The 18,337-nt window shown below is 40.6% G+C and overlaps 3 protein-coding genes across 8 annotated transcripts in view; 1 reads left to right on the top strand and 2 right to left on the bottom strand.

The window, feature by feature from the left end:
- The window catches only part of HYCC2 (hyccin PI4KA lipid kinase complex subunit 2), an 89,545-nt gene extending 85,406 nt beyond the window's left edge, over positions 1-4,139 (bottom strand). For 3 of the 6 annotated variants that reach the window (XM_050750624.1, XM_050750622.1, XM_050750627.1), the window contains exon 1: positions 3,919-4,064. The gene's annotated coding sequence lies outside the window, so the exon portion shown is untranslated. The other 3 variants (XM_050750623.1, XM_050750628.1, XM_050750625.1) reach the window with 2 other exon arrangements.
- Positions 1-18,337, bottom strand: part of PPIL3 (peptidylprolyl isomerase like 3) — a 448,181-nt gene that overhangs the window by 198,756 nt on the left and 231,088 nt on the right. The gene's annotated exons all lie outside the window — the stretch shown is intronic.
- NDUFB3 (NADH:ubiquinone oxidoreductase subunit B3) lies at positions 4,445-17,659 on the top strand. The gene is made up of 4 exons (XM_050750675.1): positions 4,445-4,524; positions 5,582-5,625; positions 11,620-11,761; positions 17,365-17,659. Exons 3-4 carry the CDS (start codon positions 11,622-11,624, stop codon positions 17,519-17,521), a joined length of 297 nt encoding a protein of 98 aa, XP_050606632.1. The 5' UTR covers positions 4,445-4,524; positions 5,582-5,625; positions 11,620-11,621; the 3' UTR covers positions 17,522-17,659.

Raw genomic sequence — 18,337 nt, 5'->3', positions numbered from 1 at the left:
TTTACGCTTTTCTCTAAAATTAAAGTCTACTCATACTTTTCCTCAGATTTGTCTCCATGGCAGCCAGATACTCAAACAGAAAGTCTAGAATTCACAAAGATGAACTGTAAGTTTCTAAACTGGACCCAAGTCAAGGTAAACACATTTGCAATGCCAATTTTTAGTATATATTACTGAGTGGAATGTTTATGCAAAGATTAATGCATATGTTCATCATATATCATTATCAGAAAACAACCTTGAATTACTCCAACTCTTATTTTCCAATTTTAGTTTAATTCTAGAACTAGATAGCTTTCAGGGACAGTAAGAGAATAGGATATAAATGTCTATACAAATTAGCACAGGTCTGAATCATGAAAGAAATTAGTTTGATTTATGGAAAGCAGATAAGTGCCAAGTAAGAACTAATCCAAACCAAAACATTCAGCACAATTTTCATTTCTCGCAACTCCAGCTCCTGGCTAGAAAAACTATCCTAGCTATGACAGGCTGGGTGCGATGGCTCACGCCTGTAATCCCAGCACTTTGGGAGGCCGAGGCAGGTGGATCACCTGAGGTCGGGAGTTCAAGACCAGCCTGACCAACTAGTAGAAACCCCGTCTCTACTAAAAAAATACAAAATTAGCCGGGCGTGGTGGCACATGCCTGTAATTCCAGCTACTTCGGAGGCTGAGGCAGGAGAATGGCTTGAACCTGGGAGGCGGAGGTTGCTGTGAGCCAAGATCGTGCCACTGCACTCCAGCCAGGGCAACAAGAGCGAAACTCTGTCTCAAAAAAAAAAAGAAAGAAAGAAAAAAAAAGCTATCCTAGCTATGACATGAAATGACAATTTATTGAGCTATAAAAATACTAGCAAATTAGTAGATTTGGCAGCCCTTTCTCTAAACTGAAACTACTACTGCTTCATACCACAAGTGTCAGAGTCTTTGAATTAGATCAAGGCACTTCCACTCTGAAGTGGAAACCAGTGGTGAATCAAATAATCAAGGGAATTTGTTTCCAAAATACATCTACCCCCTTCACACTCCTCTCATCTGTAAGATTCTGAAGGGAAGTGGAGATGATATAAGTGATATGTGTATGCCTTTTTAAAAACTCCTAAATTGTTTTGAGGTATCTATTTCCAACTCCATGAAGAATTCTTAAATTAGTTCCAAACTTTTTAAAAACACTGCATCAATCACAGGCTTGAGGAGCAGAGCTAACAAGTGACAAGGGCTCAACAGAAGGCTAGAAAGGTAAGGAGCTGTACTCAGAACAGATGTAAGCTACTTTCAGAGCTTTCTGTGCTGGCTCCCTCCAGAATCCACTACATTTTAGTCAGTGATAAATGTTCAGTTCAACATCCCGAGAAAAGCACATAGTCTAAGCAGATAAAAATGTAAAAAGAAACAACTCTGGAAATCAAAAGAAATAAGAAGCCACAGACAATGACAGACAAAAAAATCTTCTGTTCTGGCTTTAAAAGAACAGTAACTCAGAACAAGGATCTCTAAGGGGGAAAAAAAAGAACAATACAAAGTACGATTGTGATAACTAGTTTTGAAACTTCTGCCCATATTTTATCAGTTTTTCATTATGTAGCATTGGTTTTTCTATAAGATTCAAGCTGAAAATCTCAATCATTCTAGAACTTAATAAACTATTACACGACGCCAAAACTGTGTATTACAAATAATCAAACTTAAATCTGAATCACATGTCAAGATAGTTTAAGGGCTGGGCTAAAAAACACACTTTCAAGGTCTATTTTATGGCAAACAAACTCCTTTACAACCATTGTTTCAAATTCCTTATAAACAGCTCCAATACTGAAATGTTTCATAAGAGAGAACTTCTATAACGTATAAATAACCATCTAACCACACTATATGCTAATTTGGACTAGTGTTTCTTTAACTACTTGTTAATTTCCTACTCGATGCTCCACTTACTGCATTCTACAATGACACCTACTGGCCATTCAAAATCAGCCATTAGTTCTCTAAGACAGCTCTAGTAGGCTGGTTACATAAGAAACACACACACACACACACACACACACACGCATAAAAGCAAAGATTTAACTGGTACTCAAAACACTACAGAATTGCACCTAAAATAGAACCAGAAATTTCCTTTGTGACTGAGATTGCATTATTCTTGGAAAAAGAGAAAAGTCAAAGAACAAAACACCAAACGTCAATTAAAATTTTTATCTAAAGCATTCTCAAATATTTCAGTACTGAGAACATCTGGGAACAAACAAACTTTAATGATGCACCTCTTTCCCAATTAAAATTTTGAGAAAAAAACGAAATTTTGACTTAGGTTCATATACAGGAATATAAATTATCATTAATAGAAAAAAATCACATCTTATAAAGTTTTTCTGACATGCACTACTGAAATAAATTTAGGAAAATTATAGAGTTGCTGATACTACATTAGACCTTATCTCCTAAGCTAAAGACAATATTTCAAACACCTTACATTTTAGAAATTTATAACGCTTCCTTTAAAATTATTTTCCAGTGCTTCTTTGAAAATTGTTTTTCAATGAGCTATAAAATCAAGTTTTTATGTCGTTTGCCCTTCCATAACACATACTGAATAGAATTCCTATTTTAATTCTACATTTTATTGTGGAAACAATGAATTATAAAACTTTTTAAAAATAAGATAATTTAGTTAATTATATCTATAAATATATTTTGCCTCTGCCCGAGAGGTTCAGAGTCCACTTTTTAAACCTAATAATTCATAACTAGCTTATCAGACTTGTTTACAGAACAAACTACTTAAAAGTTGACTTTTTTCGGCCAAGCGCGGTGGCTCACGCCTGTAATCCTAGCACTTTGGGAGGCCGAGGCAGGCGGATCACCTGAGGTCCGGAATTCGAGACCAGCCTGACCAACATGGAGAAACCCCGTCTCTACTAAAAATACAAAATTAGCCGGGCGTGGTGGCGCATGCCTGTAATCCCAGCTACTTCGGAGGCTGAGGCAGGAGAATGGCTTGAATTCGGGAGGCGGAGGTTGCTGTGAGCCGAGATCGCGCCATTGCACTCCAGCCTGGGCAACAAGAGCGAAACTCCGTCTCAAAAAAAAAAAAAAAAAAAAAAAAAATTGACTTTTTTGCCCAAATTCAGACCACCACCTTATTTGCACAGTTGCTAACTTCCACAATATCCTGGGGGGAGGAAGGGATCTGCCAACTAATTTTCTACTCATTTTCCAACTTACACTTAGCTCCCACTGTAAATTTTTTAAGGATCCCCACTTTCCTGAAGATTTTTTTTAAATGTTGTCAGCCTTGACCCTCAAATAAATTCACAAACTACAAAACATGAACCTGCAAACTACAAAACATGAACCACATTCATCGCAACCTAGTATCTGTCAAGTCAAGTCCATATTTGGGATAAGCTCTTCGTGACTACTCTATCCTCCATGCTACCACCCTTCGCCTACAGAACCTGCCAAGGTAAAAGACACTCAAGCCAAAGAAAAAAGTGTTCTAATACATTAATAGGTTGAAAGACCTTCTCTCCCAGGAGGGGCAACCTAGTTGTTTGGGTAAATAACCGCCAAAGATTACATAATGTACAGCAATAATGAGTTTTCAGGATCTGACCGCCCGTAAATATTTTTCTTCTCCGCTCCCCTTCACCACCCCCAGGAAATAGCCCTAAGAAGCAATCACTGGGATTTCTTAGCTGTCTTCAATGCCGTGTCCTTTTCTCGCCTAGGGCTTTGTGCAAGGAATCCCTTCAGCCCTCACTACACCGCCTTGCTCCCGCCTCTCTCCTCCCTCTCTGCTGGCGCCAGCGCAGCCCCCACGCCCTAGGTAGGCCCCCACGTCGCCCCACAGGGCTCGGCTTCCACCCGCCTCGGCTGCAGCCTTCTCCTCCTCAGGACCCTCCCAAGATGTTACCTGGTTTACGAGAGGTTCTGGGACCACCAACACACCAACTACCGCCTTTCCAGACCACCCACGCCAGCTACCCTCTGTAGTTTCCGCGGCCGAAGGAGAAGAAAAACCCTCTTCACCTAGCACTTTGCGTCCCCCAAAGACAGTACCACCGCCTACCTGTCACCCTGCTGTCTCCGGCTTCCTACTGCCACCGCCTCCCGCAGCAGCCTGCCAACTGCAGCGCAACAACCAACCCTTTCATTGGGTGAGAGCACGCGCTCAACAACAGCCTCCCTGATTGGCTTCAGTATGTCCGCGGCCCTGCCCCCTGTGCGGTGTCTAAGGGTTCCGTCCCCAAGCAAGAAGAACATGTTCTCTTCCCCGCCTTTTTCTCTTCTACAGTATCTGTTACCTCAGTCAGATTGAAGATGCACATATGTGGGGAAGATAATCGACTTCCAGCCTCCTTCATGTAATCTCTTCCTGATTTAGGAATCTCTAACCCAGTACCGGAACGTTAAGCGGCTTCTCCGCTTTCCTGCCGTGAGAAACTCGAGGTGACAACCTCCGCTTCCGGTTGGTTCTGGTTGCAGAGTTGAGTGTCCTGAGAGGTCAGATTGAATTCAGGTAAATTAGGGAGTTGGTGGGAGACCCGTTGATTAGGATTAAGAGCTAGATTCTATTCTGGGGAGTGTAGAAAAGGAGAGACTAAATAAATGGAGAAGGATGGGAGGCTGGAAGGGAGATCAAAGAACTAGCAGGCGAGAACTAATGAAGTCTAAGTTTAAGTTGGGGTAGGGAGGGGTGATTGGAGGATTCAGTGAGCATTACTGTAGTTGTTACATAAAAGTGCTTTTTCCCGCCTTTGCCACACGCAAAATTGTCTTTGTTTGGCTTTGAATAGAACAAAGGCAGAAGAACAGCATCACTAAAAGTAAAACAGTTCATTTGTTATTTCCTAATATTCATATAATCACAGTTTTTTAAATACGAGGAAGTTAAGATATATACTTGATAGTCTTCGGTAAACTAAAATTGCACGTAGTGGAAGTGGCATTATCTTCTTATTTCTTTCTTAGGGAAAGGATACCAGCACACATCTTCTTAGAGCCAGCTTCCTTTAGTGGAAGTTGATCCTCATCAGACTTTTAGATTCACTTCGGACACAGATAGATAGCTTTTTAAATTTTTGGTTGCATGTTTTTTTCTTTATTTAATTAATTTCCTTACTGTTATTTGAGCTGCTCTGAAACGGAAATAACCACCATTTTTCAGTCCTCAGCACAATTTAAGTCAATTTTTCTAATTTTATTTTTTATTGTCAAGTATACATACAGAAGGGTGTATAAAACATACATTTTTTAAAATTATAACTAACAGAAGCAGACACTCCCGTAACCACCTCTTAAATTAGAAAATAAAGCATTGCCAATACCTTAGAACATGCATTCTTAACAGGGGTGATTTTGCATTTCAGGGGGGTGAAAATTGGTGGGGCTGGGGTAGTAGGTCTTAGTTACTACAATGAGTTGTGTCCCTCCAAAGGGCCACAGTATATAAACATATATAGTGTGTATGTAGTGTTAAATTTTCATGGTGGGAGGGTCGTGATTAGGAATAAAATGTCTAGAAAGGTTCCTTACAGGGACAATAACTAAAAATTGGTTGAAAAACACTGCCTTAGAAGCTGCCTGTATGTTTCTGTGATTCCATCTCCTCCACCAAGAGGTAACCATTATCCTGACTTGTGCTAAGCACTCACTTGTTTTACTTTAATTTTTCCATCTATGATGAATTCCTAAAAAAATGAATTGTTAGGCGTTTCAATTTATATAAATAGGATCCGAGTGCATGTGTATTTTTTTTCTGACTCACCCCTTGCTCATTATTATATTTGTGAAGATTCAATCATACTTTTGCATGTAGTTTTTGGTTGTATAATATATAGTGTGACTATACCATAATCGCTTCTGTTGTAATTGGACATTTGGGTTGTTTACAGTTGGGAGATAGAATAAACAATGTGGCTATAAAGATTCTTTTAAAAACATTTTTCTTAGGCTGGGCATGGTGGCTTACGTCTGTAATCCAACACTTTGGGTGGATAATTAGGTCTGGAGATCGAGACCATCCTGACCAACATGGTGAAACCCTGTCTCTACTAAAAGTACAAAAAATTAGCCGGTTGTGGTAGCGCATGCCTGTAATCCCAGCTACTCGGGAGGCTGAGGCAGGAGAATCACTAGAACCCAGGAGGCGGAGGTTGCACTGAGCCGAGATCACACCACCCATTGCACTCCAGCCTGGTGACAGAGTGAGGCTATCTCAAAAAAAAAAATTTTCTTTTTTTTTTTTTTTGAGACGGAGTCTCGCTCTGCCGCCCAGGCTGGAGTGCAGTGGCCGGATCTCAGCTCACTGCAAGCTCCGCCTCCTGGGTTCACGCCATTCTCCTGCCTCAGCCTCCCGAGTAGCTGGGATTACAGGCGCCCGCCACCTCGCCCGGCTAGTTTTTTGTATTTTTTAGTAGAGACGGGGTTTCACCGTGTCAGCCAGGATGGTCTCGATCTCCTGACCTTGTGATCCGCCCGTCTCGGCCTCCCAAAGTGCTGGGATTACAGGCTTGAGCCACCGCGCCCGGCCTAAAAAATTTTCTTTTGTTTTTTTAGAGACAAGAGTCTTGATGTCTCTAAGAAAATATTTTAAATATATTTTTTATATTCCATAAATGGAAACCTTTGATCTGTGATCATAAGATTTACAGTTGATAAAGTAAATTCATATATCCAAATTGTTCCAAAGATACTTTATTTTATTTACTTTTTTTTTTATTTTTATTTATTTATTTATTTATTTTGAGACAGAGTCTCATTCTGTTGCCCAGGCTGGAGTGCAGTGGTGCAATCTCAGCACAGTGCAACCTTCACCTCCCAGGTTCAAGTGATTCTCCTGTCTCACCCTCCCCAGTAGCTGGAACTACTGGCATACACTACCATGCCCAACTAATTTTTTTATTTTTAGTAGAGATGGGGTTTTGCCATGTTGATTAGGCTTTTCTTGAACTCCTGACCTCAGGTGTTCCACCTGCCTCAGCCTCCCAAAGTGCTGGGATTACAGGCGTGAGCCACTGCGCCTGGCCTCCAAAGACACTTTAGTATTTTCTAATAACAATTTGATCATCTGTTTTGGGGTTAAATTAATTAAAATTAAATTAAAATTCCCAGTTCCCAATTGTACCAGCCACATTTCAAGTGCTAGTGGCTACCATATTGGACGGTGTCTATCTAGAATATATGTACTAGGAGTGGAATTGATGGCCATAAGGTATTCGTATGTTCAGCTTTTCTTTTTTCTTTTTTTTGAGATAGAGTCTTACTCTGTCACCCAGGCTGGAGTGCGGTGGTGCAGTCTTGGCTCACTGCAACCGCCACCTCCTGGTTTCAAGTGATTCTCCTGCCTCAGCCTGCCTCAGCCTCCTGAGTAGCTGGGACTACAGGTGTGTGCCACCACACCTGGCTAATTTTTGTATTTTTAGTAGAGACAGGGTTTCCCCATGTTGGCCAGGCTGGTCTCAACTCCTGGCCTCAAGTGATTCGCCTGCCTCGGCCTCCCAAAGTGCTGGGATTACAGGCATGTGCCACTGCGCCCGGCCATGTTCAGCTTTTCTAGGTCATGCCAGTTTTTCAGAATGGTTGTGCTCAGTTGCATTCTCACCACCTAAGTGTGAAAGTAGAAGGTACATCACAATGTGTTTTCCTCAGCTCTCAACAATCTTGCAAGGTAGGTTTTATCCTCATGTTATATGAAGAAACTGAAGTTCGGGGAAATTAAGCGATTTGCCTTGGATTTTACTTTTACTAGTGCAAAGTAGGAGAATTTCAAGCTCTTACTTTACATGATCACGATATCATTGTTTGATTTATGGCTATTTGGAAATAGAAATAAGTTTAAAAAGAAAAATGGGCCAGGTGCCGTGGCTCACGCCTGTAATCCCAATATTTTAGGAGGCCAAGGAGGGAGGAATGCTTGAGGCCAGGAGTTCAACAGCAGCCTGGGCAACATAGGAAGATCCTGTCTGTAAAAAAAACTGAAAAAGAAAAAAGAAAATGAAAGGTTTCCTAGAGATAGTGTTTTCAACTTTCTGCTCTTTTTGAAAAGTCATTTAAATTTATATCTAGTAAATTCCTATGAAAAGGATACTTCTGAAATAATTAGGTAGAAGAGAAAATACATTGAATGTATATATAAATAAATTTGTAGAGGAGAAATGAGGGTATGTATACTTTCATGTTTTCTTTCAAAGATTTATCTTTCAAATTACTTAATAGTTTAAGCACAGTAGTATTGTAATTTCAAAATAGTCTTTATACCATGGTAATGTTTCAACTTTTATTTTCAAAAGCTATTTTATCAAAATTCTTGACCCTTTGTTTTATACTCTCTTCCAAATACATTGATCCTCAGGTTAATATTCTAGAAGTGACATTTGCCAAAATAAGGGTTTGTCTTGTAATCTCTTTAAGCATTTTTAAAATGAAGCCTTATTTTAAAAAAGATTTTTTGAAAACATGGTATGCAGAAACCAAGACATTATCATTCTAAATAAACACTCGTAATGGTCTTCTTTTGTAATAAATGTATTCAGTCTCAAAAGTCAGTCCGAAATCTGACACCATAATTTTTTCCTTCATTTTATTGAATCTACCAAGTAATAATGGGTTAAATGTTTCAATCAGAGTTGTGTTGTAGTTTTAACTTGTGTTTGAGAGTATTGATTTTCATTTTCATTTAAATGTGAAAATCCTCCTGGGCATGGTTGTAACCCCACTGTAATCCCAGCATTTTGGGAGGCCTATGCCAGAGGATCGAGGATCATTTGAGGCCAGGAGTTTGAGACCATCCTGGACAACATAGGGAGGTTCCATCGCTATAAAACATTTAAAAATTAGCCAGACATTGTGCACGCTCCTGTAGTCCTAGCTACTCAGGAGGCTGAGGCAGGACAATCACTTGAGCCCAGGAGTTTGAGGCTGCAGTGAGCTATGATCCAGAGCAAGACCCTCTATCTTTAATATATATATATATATATATATATATATATAAAAAATTAAATGTGAAAATCAACATGTTTTTTTAGTATCTTAACATGTTTACAAATAATAAGTGTTGGTTTTTCACAGTTAGTATGTACAAGTTTTTCCTCATATCTTGGAACTATTTATTTTTTGAGACAGAGTCTCGCTCTGTTGCCCAGGCCTGAGTGCAGTGGGACCATCTTGGCTCACCGTAACCTCTGCCTCCTGGGTTCACTTGATTCTCATCCCTCCCTCAGCCTCCCAATAATGTGTCTTTAATATACACTTTCTAATAATTACTTCTATCTTGTAAGATGCAATATAAGAAATCCTACCAGGCCGGGCGCAGTGGCTCATGCCTATAATCCCAGCACTTTGGGAGGCCGAGGCAGTCACATCACCTGAAGTTGGGAGTTCGAGACCAGCCTGACCAACATGGGGAAACCCCGTCTCTATTAAAAATACAAAATTAGCCGGGCGTGGTGATGCATGCCTGTAATCCCAGCTACTCAGAAGGCTGAGGCAAGAGAATCGCTTGAACGCGGGAGATGGAGGTTGCTGTGAGCCAAGATCGCACCATTGCACTCCAGCCTGGGCAAAAAGAGCAAAACTCTGTCTCAAAAAAAAAAAGAAATCCTACCTTATTGGGCCTGTTCATAGTTATAAATATGGACATAATGGTAATAGTTACTTGATTTTACTTCTGGAAAAGCAGTGATTATAGAATTGCTACTGTTTGCCAAGTAATTAGAATTTGGGAAAATAAAAAAAAAAAAAGAATTGCTACTGCCAACCTTATACAAATTATAGTATAGTGTTATTAAACCATACCCATTAATTTGAATTAGCAATTTAAATGAAGACTGAGCTGTTTTATTTTTATATTATATATTAAAATAACACTAGTAAAACTGAAGTATTTATATAACCATTGAGGACATGTTTTATTTAAAGAAGCAAGTTTATTGATTAAAAAGGAGTCCTAAGGTCTCTGTTGGCCCAGTTCAGGGATCGGCAAACTGCAGCCTGTGGACCAAATCCAGCCCAGTGCCTATTTTTGTAAGGTCCATGAGCTAAGAATGGTTTTTACAAATGAACATTTGTAATCAGTTTGATGCTAAGGATCACTAACTTTGAGCCCCAGTTAAGCAAAATGTTACCCCCCAAAATGGGAGTCCCATTTTTTTTGTCAGTAGACCGGTATTACAACAAAATTGTACTCAGTTACATATTATATTTTGAATTTTATCAATAAGGTATTTCTGGAAGTGTGTTTTCCTATAAATGTACCTACATGATTGCCTCGATTTTACCTCTTTTACCCACAAAGCCTAAAATATTTACTATCTGTCTCTTTAAAGAAACTCTTCATGTAATCATATGTATTTAAAAGCATTACTGCATTTTAAAAGAATCATCTAAAGAAAAATTTTTTTTTTTTTTTTTTTTTGAGACGGAGTCTCACGCTGTTGCCCAGGCTGGAGTGCAGTGGCGCGATCTCGGCTCACTGCAAGCTCCGCCTCCCGGGTTCCCGCCATTCTCCTGCCTCAGCCTCCTGAGTAGCTGGGACTACAGGTGCCCGCCACCGCGCCCGGCTAATTTTTTGTATTTTTAGTAGAGACGGGGTTTCACTGTGGTCTCGATCTCCTGACCTTGTGATCCGCCCGCCTCGGCCTCCCAAAGTGCTGGGATTACAGGCTTGAGCCACCGCGCCCGGCCCCAAGAAAAATTTTTAAAACAGTATGTATAACCTTTTCGTTATATATATTTCTGCATTATGAAAGGATTCAAAAGGAAAACAATATTGCTTAGAAGTTAGGAGCAGGAGGCCGGGCGTGGTGACTCACACCTGTAATCCCAACACTTTGGGAGGCCAAGGTGGGCAGATCACGAGGTCAGGAGATCGAGACCATCCTGGCTAACACGGTGAAACCCTGTCTTCACTAAAAATACAAAAAATTAGCCGGGCGTGGTGGCAGGCGCCTGTAGTCCCAGCTACTCGGGAGGCTGAGGCAGGAGAATGGCGTGAACTCGGGAGGCAGAGCTTGCAGTGAGCCGAGATCCACCGCTGCATTCCAGCCTGAGCGACAGAGCAAGACTCCGTCTCAAAAAAAAAGTAATAATAATAAGAAGAAGTTAGGAGCAGGGTTCTGAAACTAAACTGCAAGGTTCTAATCCCAGCTGTACCATTACTATTGTTACCTTTGGAAAGTTACTTAACTGCTTGGAGTCTCATTGTCCTTATCTGTAAAATGGGGAACTCATAATTTAAGTTCAAAGAGTTGTTTTAGAAGTAATGGAGTTAATACACATAAAGCATCTTAGCATAGTACACCTGGCACATAGGACTCCATAAATGTTTACTATTGTTATAATGAAGAAAAGAACCAGATAGTAAGTGGTTATCTCTGAGTGGTGGGATTGCCAATTATTTCTCTTTTTTATATTTTGTGTATGTGTATTTCCTAACTGAACGTGGTTGTGGAATAAGACACTTTTATAAAATCTTTTAACTGAAATTTACGAGTATTTATATTGGCTTTTTTTTAAAAAATATTAAATGCTTCACCTTAAAACATAAACAATAAATTTGGGTATTTGATATCTACAATTTGCGTATATCTCACTTGTGTTAATATTTTCCTTATAGACATGGCCCATGGACATGGACATGAACATGGACACCATAAAATGGAACTTCCAGATTATAGACAATGGAAGATAGAAGGGACACCATTAGAAGATATCCAGAAGAAGCTGGCTGCAAAAGGGCTAAGGGATCCATGGGGCCGGTAAGATGAGTTAAGCAATTTAGATAGAATGTATCCTAGAGAATTAAGTGTCTATGTTGCTTTTCAATGTATTCTCCTCAGAGAATCATGAAAAATGGCTTTTTATTTTGAGCCCCAGTTAAGCAAAATGTTACCCCCCAAAATGGGAGTTCCATTTTTTTCGTCAGTAGACCTGTATTACAAAAAAATTGTACTGAGTTACTTATTATATTTTGAATTTTATTAATAAGGTATTTGTGGAAGTGTGTTTTCCTATAAATATACCTACATAATTGCTTCAATTTTACCTCTTTTACCCACAAAGCCTAAAATATTTACTGATTTGTTTTTGTTTTTGTTTTTGTTTTTGAGATGGAGTTTTTCTGTGTTGCCAGGCTGGAGTGCAGTGGTGCGATCTAGGCTCACTGCAACCTCCGCCACCTGGGTTCAGGCGATTCTCTTGCCTCAGCCTCCTGAGTAGCTCTGATTACAGGCACACTACCCACCATGCCCAGCTAATTTTTGTATTTTTAGTAGGGACGGGGTTTCACCGTGTTAGCCAAGATGGTCTCGATCTCTTGACCTCATGATCTGCCTGCCTGGGCCTCCCAAAGTGCTGGGATTACAGGCATGAGTTACCACGCCCAGCTACTTTAGAGTTTTGTGTTTGTTTTGAGACAGGGTCTCACTCTGTCACCCAGACTGGAGTGCAGCGGTGCGCTCACAGCAACCTCCATCTCCCAGCTAGAGCGATCCTCCCACTCCAACCTCCCTAGTAGCTGGGACTATAGGTACAGCCACCATGCCCAGCTAATTTTTGTATTTTTAGTAGAGACAGGGTTTCGCAATGTTGCCCAGGCTGGTCTCAAACTCCTGAGCTGAAGCGATCTGCCCACCTTGGCCTCCCAAAGTGTTACGATTACAGGTGTGAACCACTATACCCAGCCACATTAAAATGTTTAAATCAGCTTTATTGAGATATCATTTATATATAGTAAAATTCACCTGTTTTAAGTGTAAGTCCTTTATCAGATAAAAGTTTTGTGGTGCTTGCTTCAGAAACATGTATACTACAGTTGTAATACAGAGAAGTTAGTATGACCCTGTGCAAGGATATTTTTTTAATTTTTTTTTTTTTTTTTTTTTTTTTTTTTTTTTTTTTTGAGATGGAGTCTTGCTCTGTCGCCCAGGCTGGAGTGCAGTGGCCGGATCTCAGCTCACTGCAAGCTCCGCCTCCCGGGTTCACGCCATTCTCCTGCCTCAGCCTCCCGAGTAGCTGGGACTACAGGCGCCTGCCACCTCGCCCGGCTAAGTTTTTTTTTTGTATTTTTAGTAGAGACGGGGTTTCACTGTGTTAGCCAGGATGGTCTCGATCTCCTGACCTTGTGATCCGCCCGTCTCGGCCTCCCAAAGTGCTGGGATTACAGACTTGAGCCACCGCGCCCGGCCTCTTTTTATTTTCTTAATAATGTCTTTCAGAGAGTTTTAAATTTTGATGAATTCACAATTTAGCAATTTTTTTTATTTTACAATGTATGCTTTTTGCACCCTAAGATTATCTTCTATGTTTTCTTCTAGAAGCTTTTATAGTTCTTCTTATATTCTATGATCTGTTTTGAGTTCATTTTTGTGTCATATGAAGTAAGGATGAAGGTTAGTATTTTTACATATATACATCCAGTTGCTCCAGCACCATTTATTAAAAGACTATTGTACCTCCATTGAATTACCTTAAGAATGTTGTCAAAAATCCACTGAGTGATTTTTGACACTCAATGAGGGTGGTGGCTCGCACCTGTAATTCCAGCACATGGGGAGGCCAAGGCAGGCGAGTCGCTTGAGCCCAGGATTTTGAAACCAGCCTGGGCAGTACGTGGAGACTTTGTCTCTACAAAAAATTTTTTTTTTTTTTTTTTTTTTTTTTTTTTTTTTTTTTTTTGAGACGGAGTCTCGCTGTGTCGCCCAGGCTGGAGTGCAGTGGCCGGATCTCAGCTCACTGCAAGCTCTGCCTCCCGGGTTTTTACGCCATTCTCCTGCCTCAGCCTCCCGAGTAGCCGGGACTACAGGCGCCCGCCACCTCGCCCGGCTAGTTTTTTTTTTTTTTTTTGTATTTTTTAGTAGAGACGGGGTTTCACCGTGTTAGCCAGGATGGTCTCGAACTCCTGACCTCGTGATCCGCCCGTCTCGGCCTCCCAAAGTGCTGGGATTACAGGCTTGAGCCACCGCGCCCGGCCAACAAAAAATTTTAAGAATTGCCAGATGTGGTGACACACACATGTAGTCCCAGCTACTCAGGAGGCTTAGGTGGGCAGGTCATTGGAGCCCAGTATGTCCAGGTGGCAGTGAGCCAAGATCTGGCCACTGCACTGCAGCCTGGGCAACAGAGAGAGACCTTGTCTCAAGAATATAAAAAAATAAATTGACTGTATCTATGGGATCTATGTCTGGACTCTATTCTGTTACCCTGATTAATATGTCCACCCTTATGCCAATACCACATTGTCTTTAAATCACATAGCATAAGATCTCCAAATTTTTTTTTTTTTTTTTTTTTTTGAGATGGAGTCTTGCTCTGTCGCCCAGGCTAGAGTGCAGTGGCGCAGTCTCAGCTCACTGCCAGCTCCGCCTCCCGGGTTCACGCCATTCTCCTGCCTCAGCCTCCCGAGTAGCTGGGCCTACAGGCGCCCGCCACCACGCCCGGCTAATTTTTTGTATTTTTTAGTAGAGATGGGGTTTCACCATGTTAGCCAGGATGGTCTCAATATCCTGACCTCATGATCCGCCCGCCTCGGCCTCCCAAAGTGCTGGAATTACAGGCATGAGCCACCGCACCAGGCCTAATTTTTGTATTTTTTTAGTAGAGATGGGGTTTCACCATGTTGGCCAGGCTGGTCTTGAACTCCTGACTCGCCTCGGCTTCCCAAAGTTCTAGGATTACAGATGTGAGCCATCATGCCTGGTTTTGTTTGTTTGTTTGTTTGTTTGTTTGGGAGACAGAGTCTCTGTCGCCCAGGATGGAGGGCAGTGGTGCAGTTTCGGCTCATTGCAGCCTCTAACTCCTGGGCTGAAATCATCCACCCACCTCAGCCTCCCGAGTAGCTGGGACTACAGGTGTGTGCCACCATGCCCATCTAATTTTTGTATTTTTTGTTGAGACGAGGTTTTCCTGTGTTGCCCAGGCTGGTCTCAAAATCCTGAGCTCACGTGATTTGACCACCTCAGCCTCTCAGAGTGCTGGAATTACAGATCTGAGCTACAGCACCCAGCCTGAATTATTTTATTTTTTGATGATATTGTAAATAGTATTTTAAAATCTCAACTTCCAGTTGTTCATTGCTAATACTTGTAAACACAGTTGACTTTTATATGTTGATTTTATATCTCATTACCTTGCTAAGTTCACTTTTTAGTTCAAGTAGATTTTTTTTACACATTTGTTAGAATGTTCTTCATAAACAATCATTCTGTCTACAAATACATTGTTACTTCTTCCTTTTCAATTTGTAAACTTTTTATTTCTTTTTCTTCCATTTTTGTACTGGCTAACACCACTAGTATAATGTTGAATGAAAGTGGTGGACGTCCTTGCCTTGTTCCCAACTGACAGAAAACATTTGGTGGGTCACTACTTAGTATGATATTTCTTGTAGTGATCTCCTAGGTGCCTTTTATTAAGATGAGGAATTTCTTTCTATTTCTAGATTACTAAGCGTTTTATTGTTTATTATTACTTTTTTTTTTTTTTTTAAGATGGAGTTTTGCTCTTGTTTCCCAGGCTGGAATGCAATGGCAAGATCTTGGCTCACCACAATCTCCGCCTGCTGGGTTCAAGCAGTTCTCCTGCCTCAGCCTCCCGAGTAGCTGGAATTACAGGCATGTACCACCACACCCAGCTAATCTTGTTTTTTCAGTAGAGACTGAAATGTTGGCCAGGCTGGTCTCGAGCTCCCGACCTCAGGTGATCCACACGCCGCGACCTCCCAAAGTGCTAGGATTACAGGCATGAGCCACCACGCCTATCCTGTTATCACCATTAATGGATATTGGATTTTGTTAAATGCTTTTTCTGCGTCTATTGAGATGTTCATAGTTTTTTCTTTTTTATTCTGTTAATATGGCGAATTACTTCTATTAATTTTCAAATATAAGCCAATCTTGCATTCCTGGAGTGAACCCTACTTCATTATGATGTATTACCATTTTTATATCCTGCCGGATTCAATTTTCTAAAATTTTGTTAAGAATATATGTGCCAGGTGTGGTGGCTCATGCGTGTAATCTCAGCACTTTGGGAAGCCAAGGCAGGCGGATCACTTGAGGCTGGAAGTTTGAGACCAGCCTGGCCAACATGGCGAAACCCCATCTCTACTAAAATTACAAAAATGGGCCGGGCACAGTGGCTTATGCCTGTAATCCCAGCACTTTGGGAGGCCAGGGCAGGTGGATCACGAGGTCAGGAGTTTGAGACCAGCCTGGCCAATACGGTGAAACCCCATCTCTACTAAAAAAAAAAAAAAAAAAAAAAAAACGACCGGGTGCTGTGGCTCATGCGTGTAATCCCAGCACTTTGGGAGGCCAAGGTGGGCGAATCACGAGGTCCGGAGTTCGAAACCAGTCTGGCCAATGTAGTGAAACCCCATCTCTACTAAAAATACAAAAAATTAGCCAGATGTGGTGGTGTGCGCCTGTAATCCTAGCTACTGGGGAGGCTGAGGTGGTTGAATCACTTGAATCCAGGAGGTGGAGGTTGCAGTGAGCTGAGATTGTGCCACTGCTCTCCAGCCTCAGTGACAGAGCAAGACTCCATCCCAAAAAGAAAAAAAGAATATTTGCATCTATGTTCATGAGGGATATTATTCTGTAGCTGCTTTTCTTCTAACATCTTTGTCTGGTTTTGGTATCTCAATTAGATTTAATTAGCTTTCGTATTTCCTAAGTCATATTTCTAGAGTTAAATGGTTTTTGTTTTTCATAACATGATTTTTTCACTGGTTTGTGCTTATCAGAGCAGGATGTCAGTCATCTAAAATTCAGGCTGCTGTGGTAGGGAGAAGCAGAGATCCTTTTGAATAGTAGCAATAATGTCAAGTGTTACATACTCCATACTCCTCTGCCAAAATATATCATGTATGAGCCTGTTTAGTCTTTATGATATTATAAAGGAGATAATAATCATCATTGAATAGAACAGGAAGCAGACCATGACAGGCTAAGTATCTTGCCCAGCCTACAAGATTTTGAATCTAATATAAGTGGCATACCAAAGATAAATACCAAGTCTCTAACATCATCTTTCCGTGATGTTATAATGACTAGTGTGGGCAGAGTCCATCTGACCTGTGACAGATAAGCTGAAGTGAGTCTTGCATTTGAGGGTTTTGTAAAATCCTGAGGCATGTGACTATTAAATGTGAAACCATCAAGTGTTCATTCTTCTATTTTATATGTGAAACTTGGGCATATACTTAATTATCCTATGCCACAGAAAGATTCCTATTGCGATTCACTTAGATGATCTTCTGTAGGGTAGCATTTAAGTCAATTAGAAAGATGAAAATTAAATGTATTCAATGTATATACACACAATTGCGTATGATTATAATTTTTTCTTTTTTTTTTTCTAGCAATGAAGCTTGGAGATACATGGGCGGCTTTGCAAAGAGTGTTTCCTTTTTTGATGTATTCTTTAAAGGATTCAAATGGGGATTTGCTGCATTTGTGGTAGCTGTAGGAGCTGAATATTACCTGAATTCCCTGAATAAAGATAAGAAGCATCACTGAAGATAATACCTGGAAGTATCATAGTGGTTTCTTAACTCTCCAAAATAAGATTTCTTCACTATAACCTACTCGTCTGGTTTGTCCCTTACAGAATATTAGTAAGATTTAATAAAGTAAAATAAAATATATATATGCCAATCTGTTTTTGTCATTCTTTAAAAAAAAAAGTCTCAAGCCATATCAGATTTGGTTTAGGATACATAGGGGGTTGGAGAACAGCAGTAGTGCGTTCTATGTAACAGGCAGGCATCATATATTTGAGCAAATGGACATGTTCTAAGAAGTTTGTTTTAATCTTTTTTTTTTAACTAGTCCTGACCTAACTGGCACTAACAAGTTTTTAAATGGGAGTTGGCCTTGCTGCTTTTATCGTCCTCTTCAGATGGTTTAGAGGAAGCCAGATTCTACTGTAAATACTCACTGCCCTGTTCTGGTTGACACATCCATGTATCATGTTCATTTTTCTTAACTGTGGTAATTGTGGTATTTTCTACTTGCTTAGTCTTCATTCTTCCTATGTCATGAAAAACCTTACTTTCTTCTTCTTCTTTTTTTTTTTTTTTTTTTGGGAGATAGGGTTTTGCTCTGTCACCCAGACTGGAGTGCAATGATCTTGGCTCACTGCAGCCTCAGCCTCCCTGGGCTCAAGGGATCCTTCCACCACACCAGGCTATCTTTTTGTACTTTTAATAGAGCTGCGGTTTCGCCTTGTTACCCAAGCTGGTCTCAAACTCCTGGGCTCAAATGATCTACTTGCCTTGGCCTCCCAAAGTGCTGGGATTACATGACCCACTGCGCCTCACCTTTTTCTGTATT

Source organism: Macaca thibetana, chromosome 12 (genome assembly GCF_024542745.1).
Source record: "Macaca thibetana thibetana isolate TM-01 chromosome 12, ASM2454274v1, whole genome shotgun sequence".
Lineage (NCBI taxonomy): Eukaryota > Metazoa > Chordata > Mammalia > Primates > Cercopithecidae > Macaca > Macaca thibetana.
This window is presented reverse-complemented; position numbering and strand designations above follow the sequence as displayed.

Coding starts and splice junctions, on each gene's coding strand:
- NDUFB3 (XM_050750675.1), top strand. CDS start 11,622: ATGGCCCATGGACATGGACATGAACATGGACACCATAAAATGGAACTT. Junction 11,762..17,364: donor CTAAGGGATCCATGGGGCCG/GTAAGATGAGTT, acceptor TTTTTTTTCTAG/CAATGAAGCTTGGAGATACA.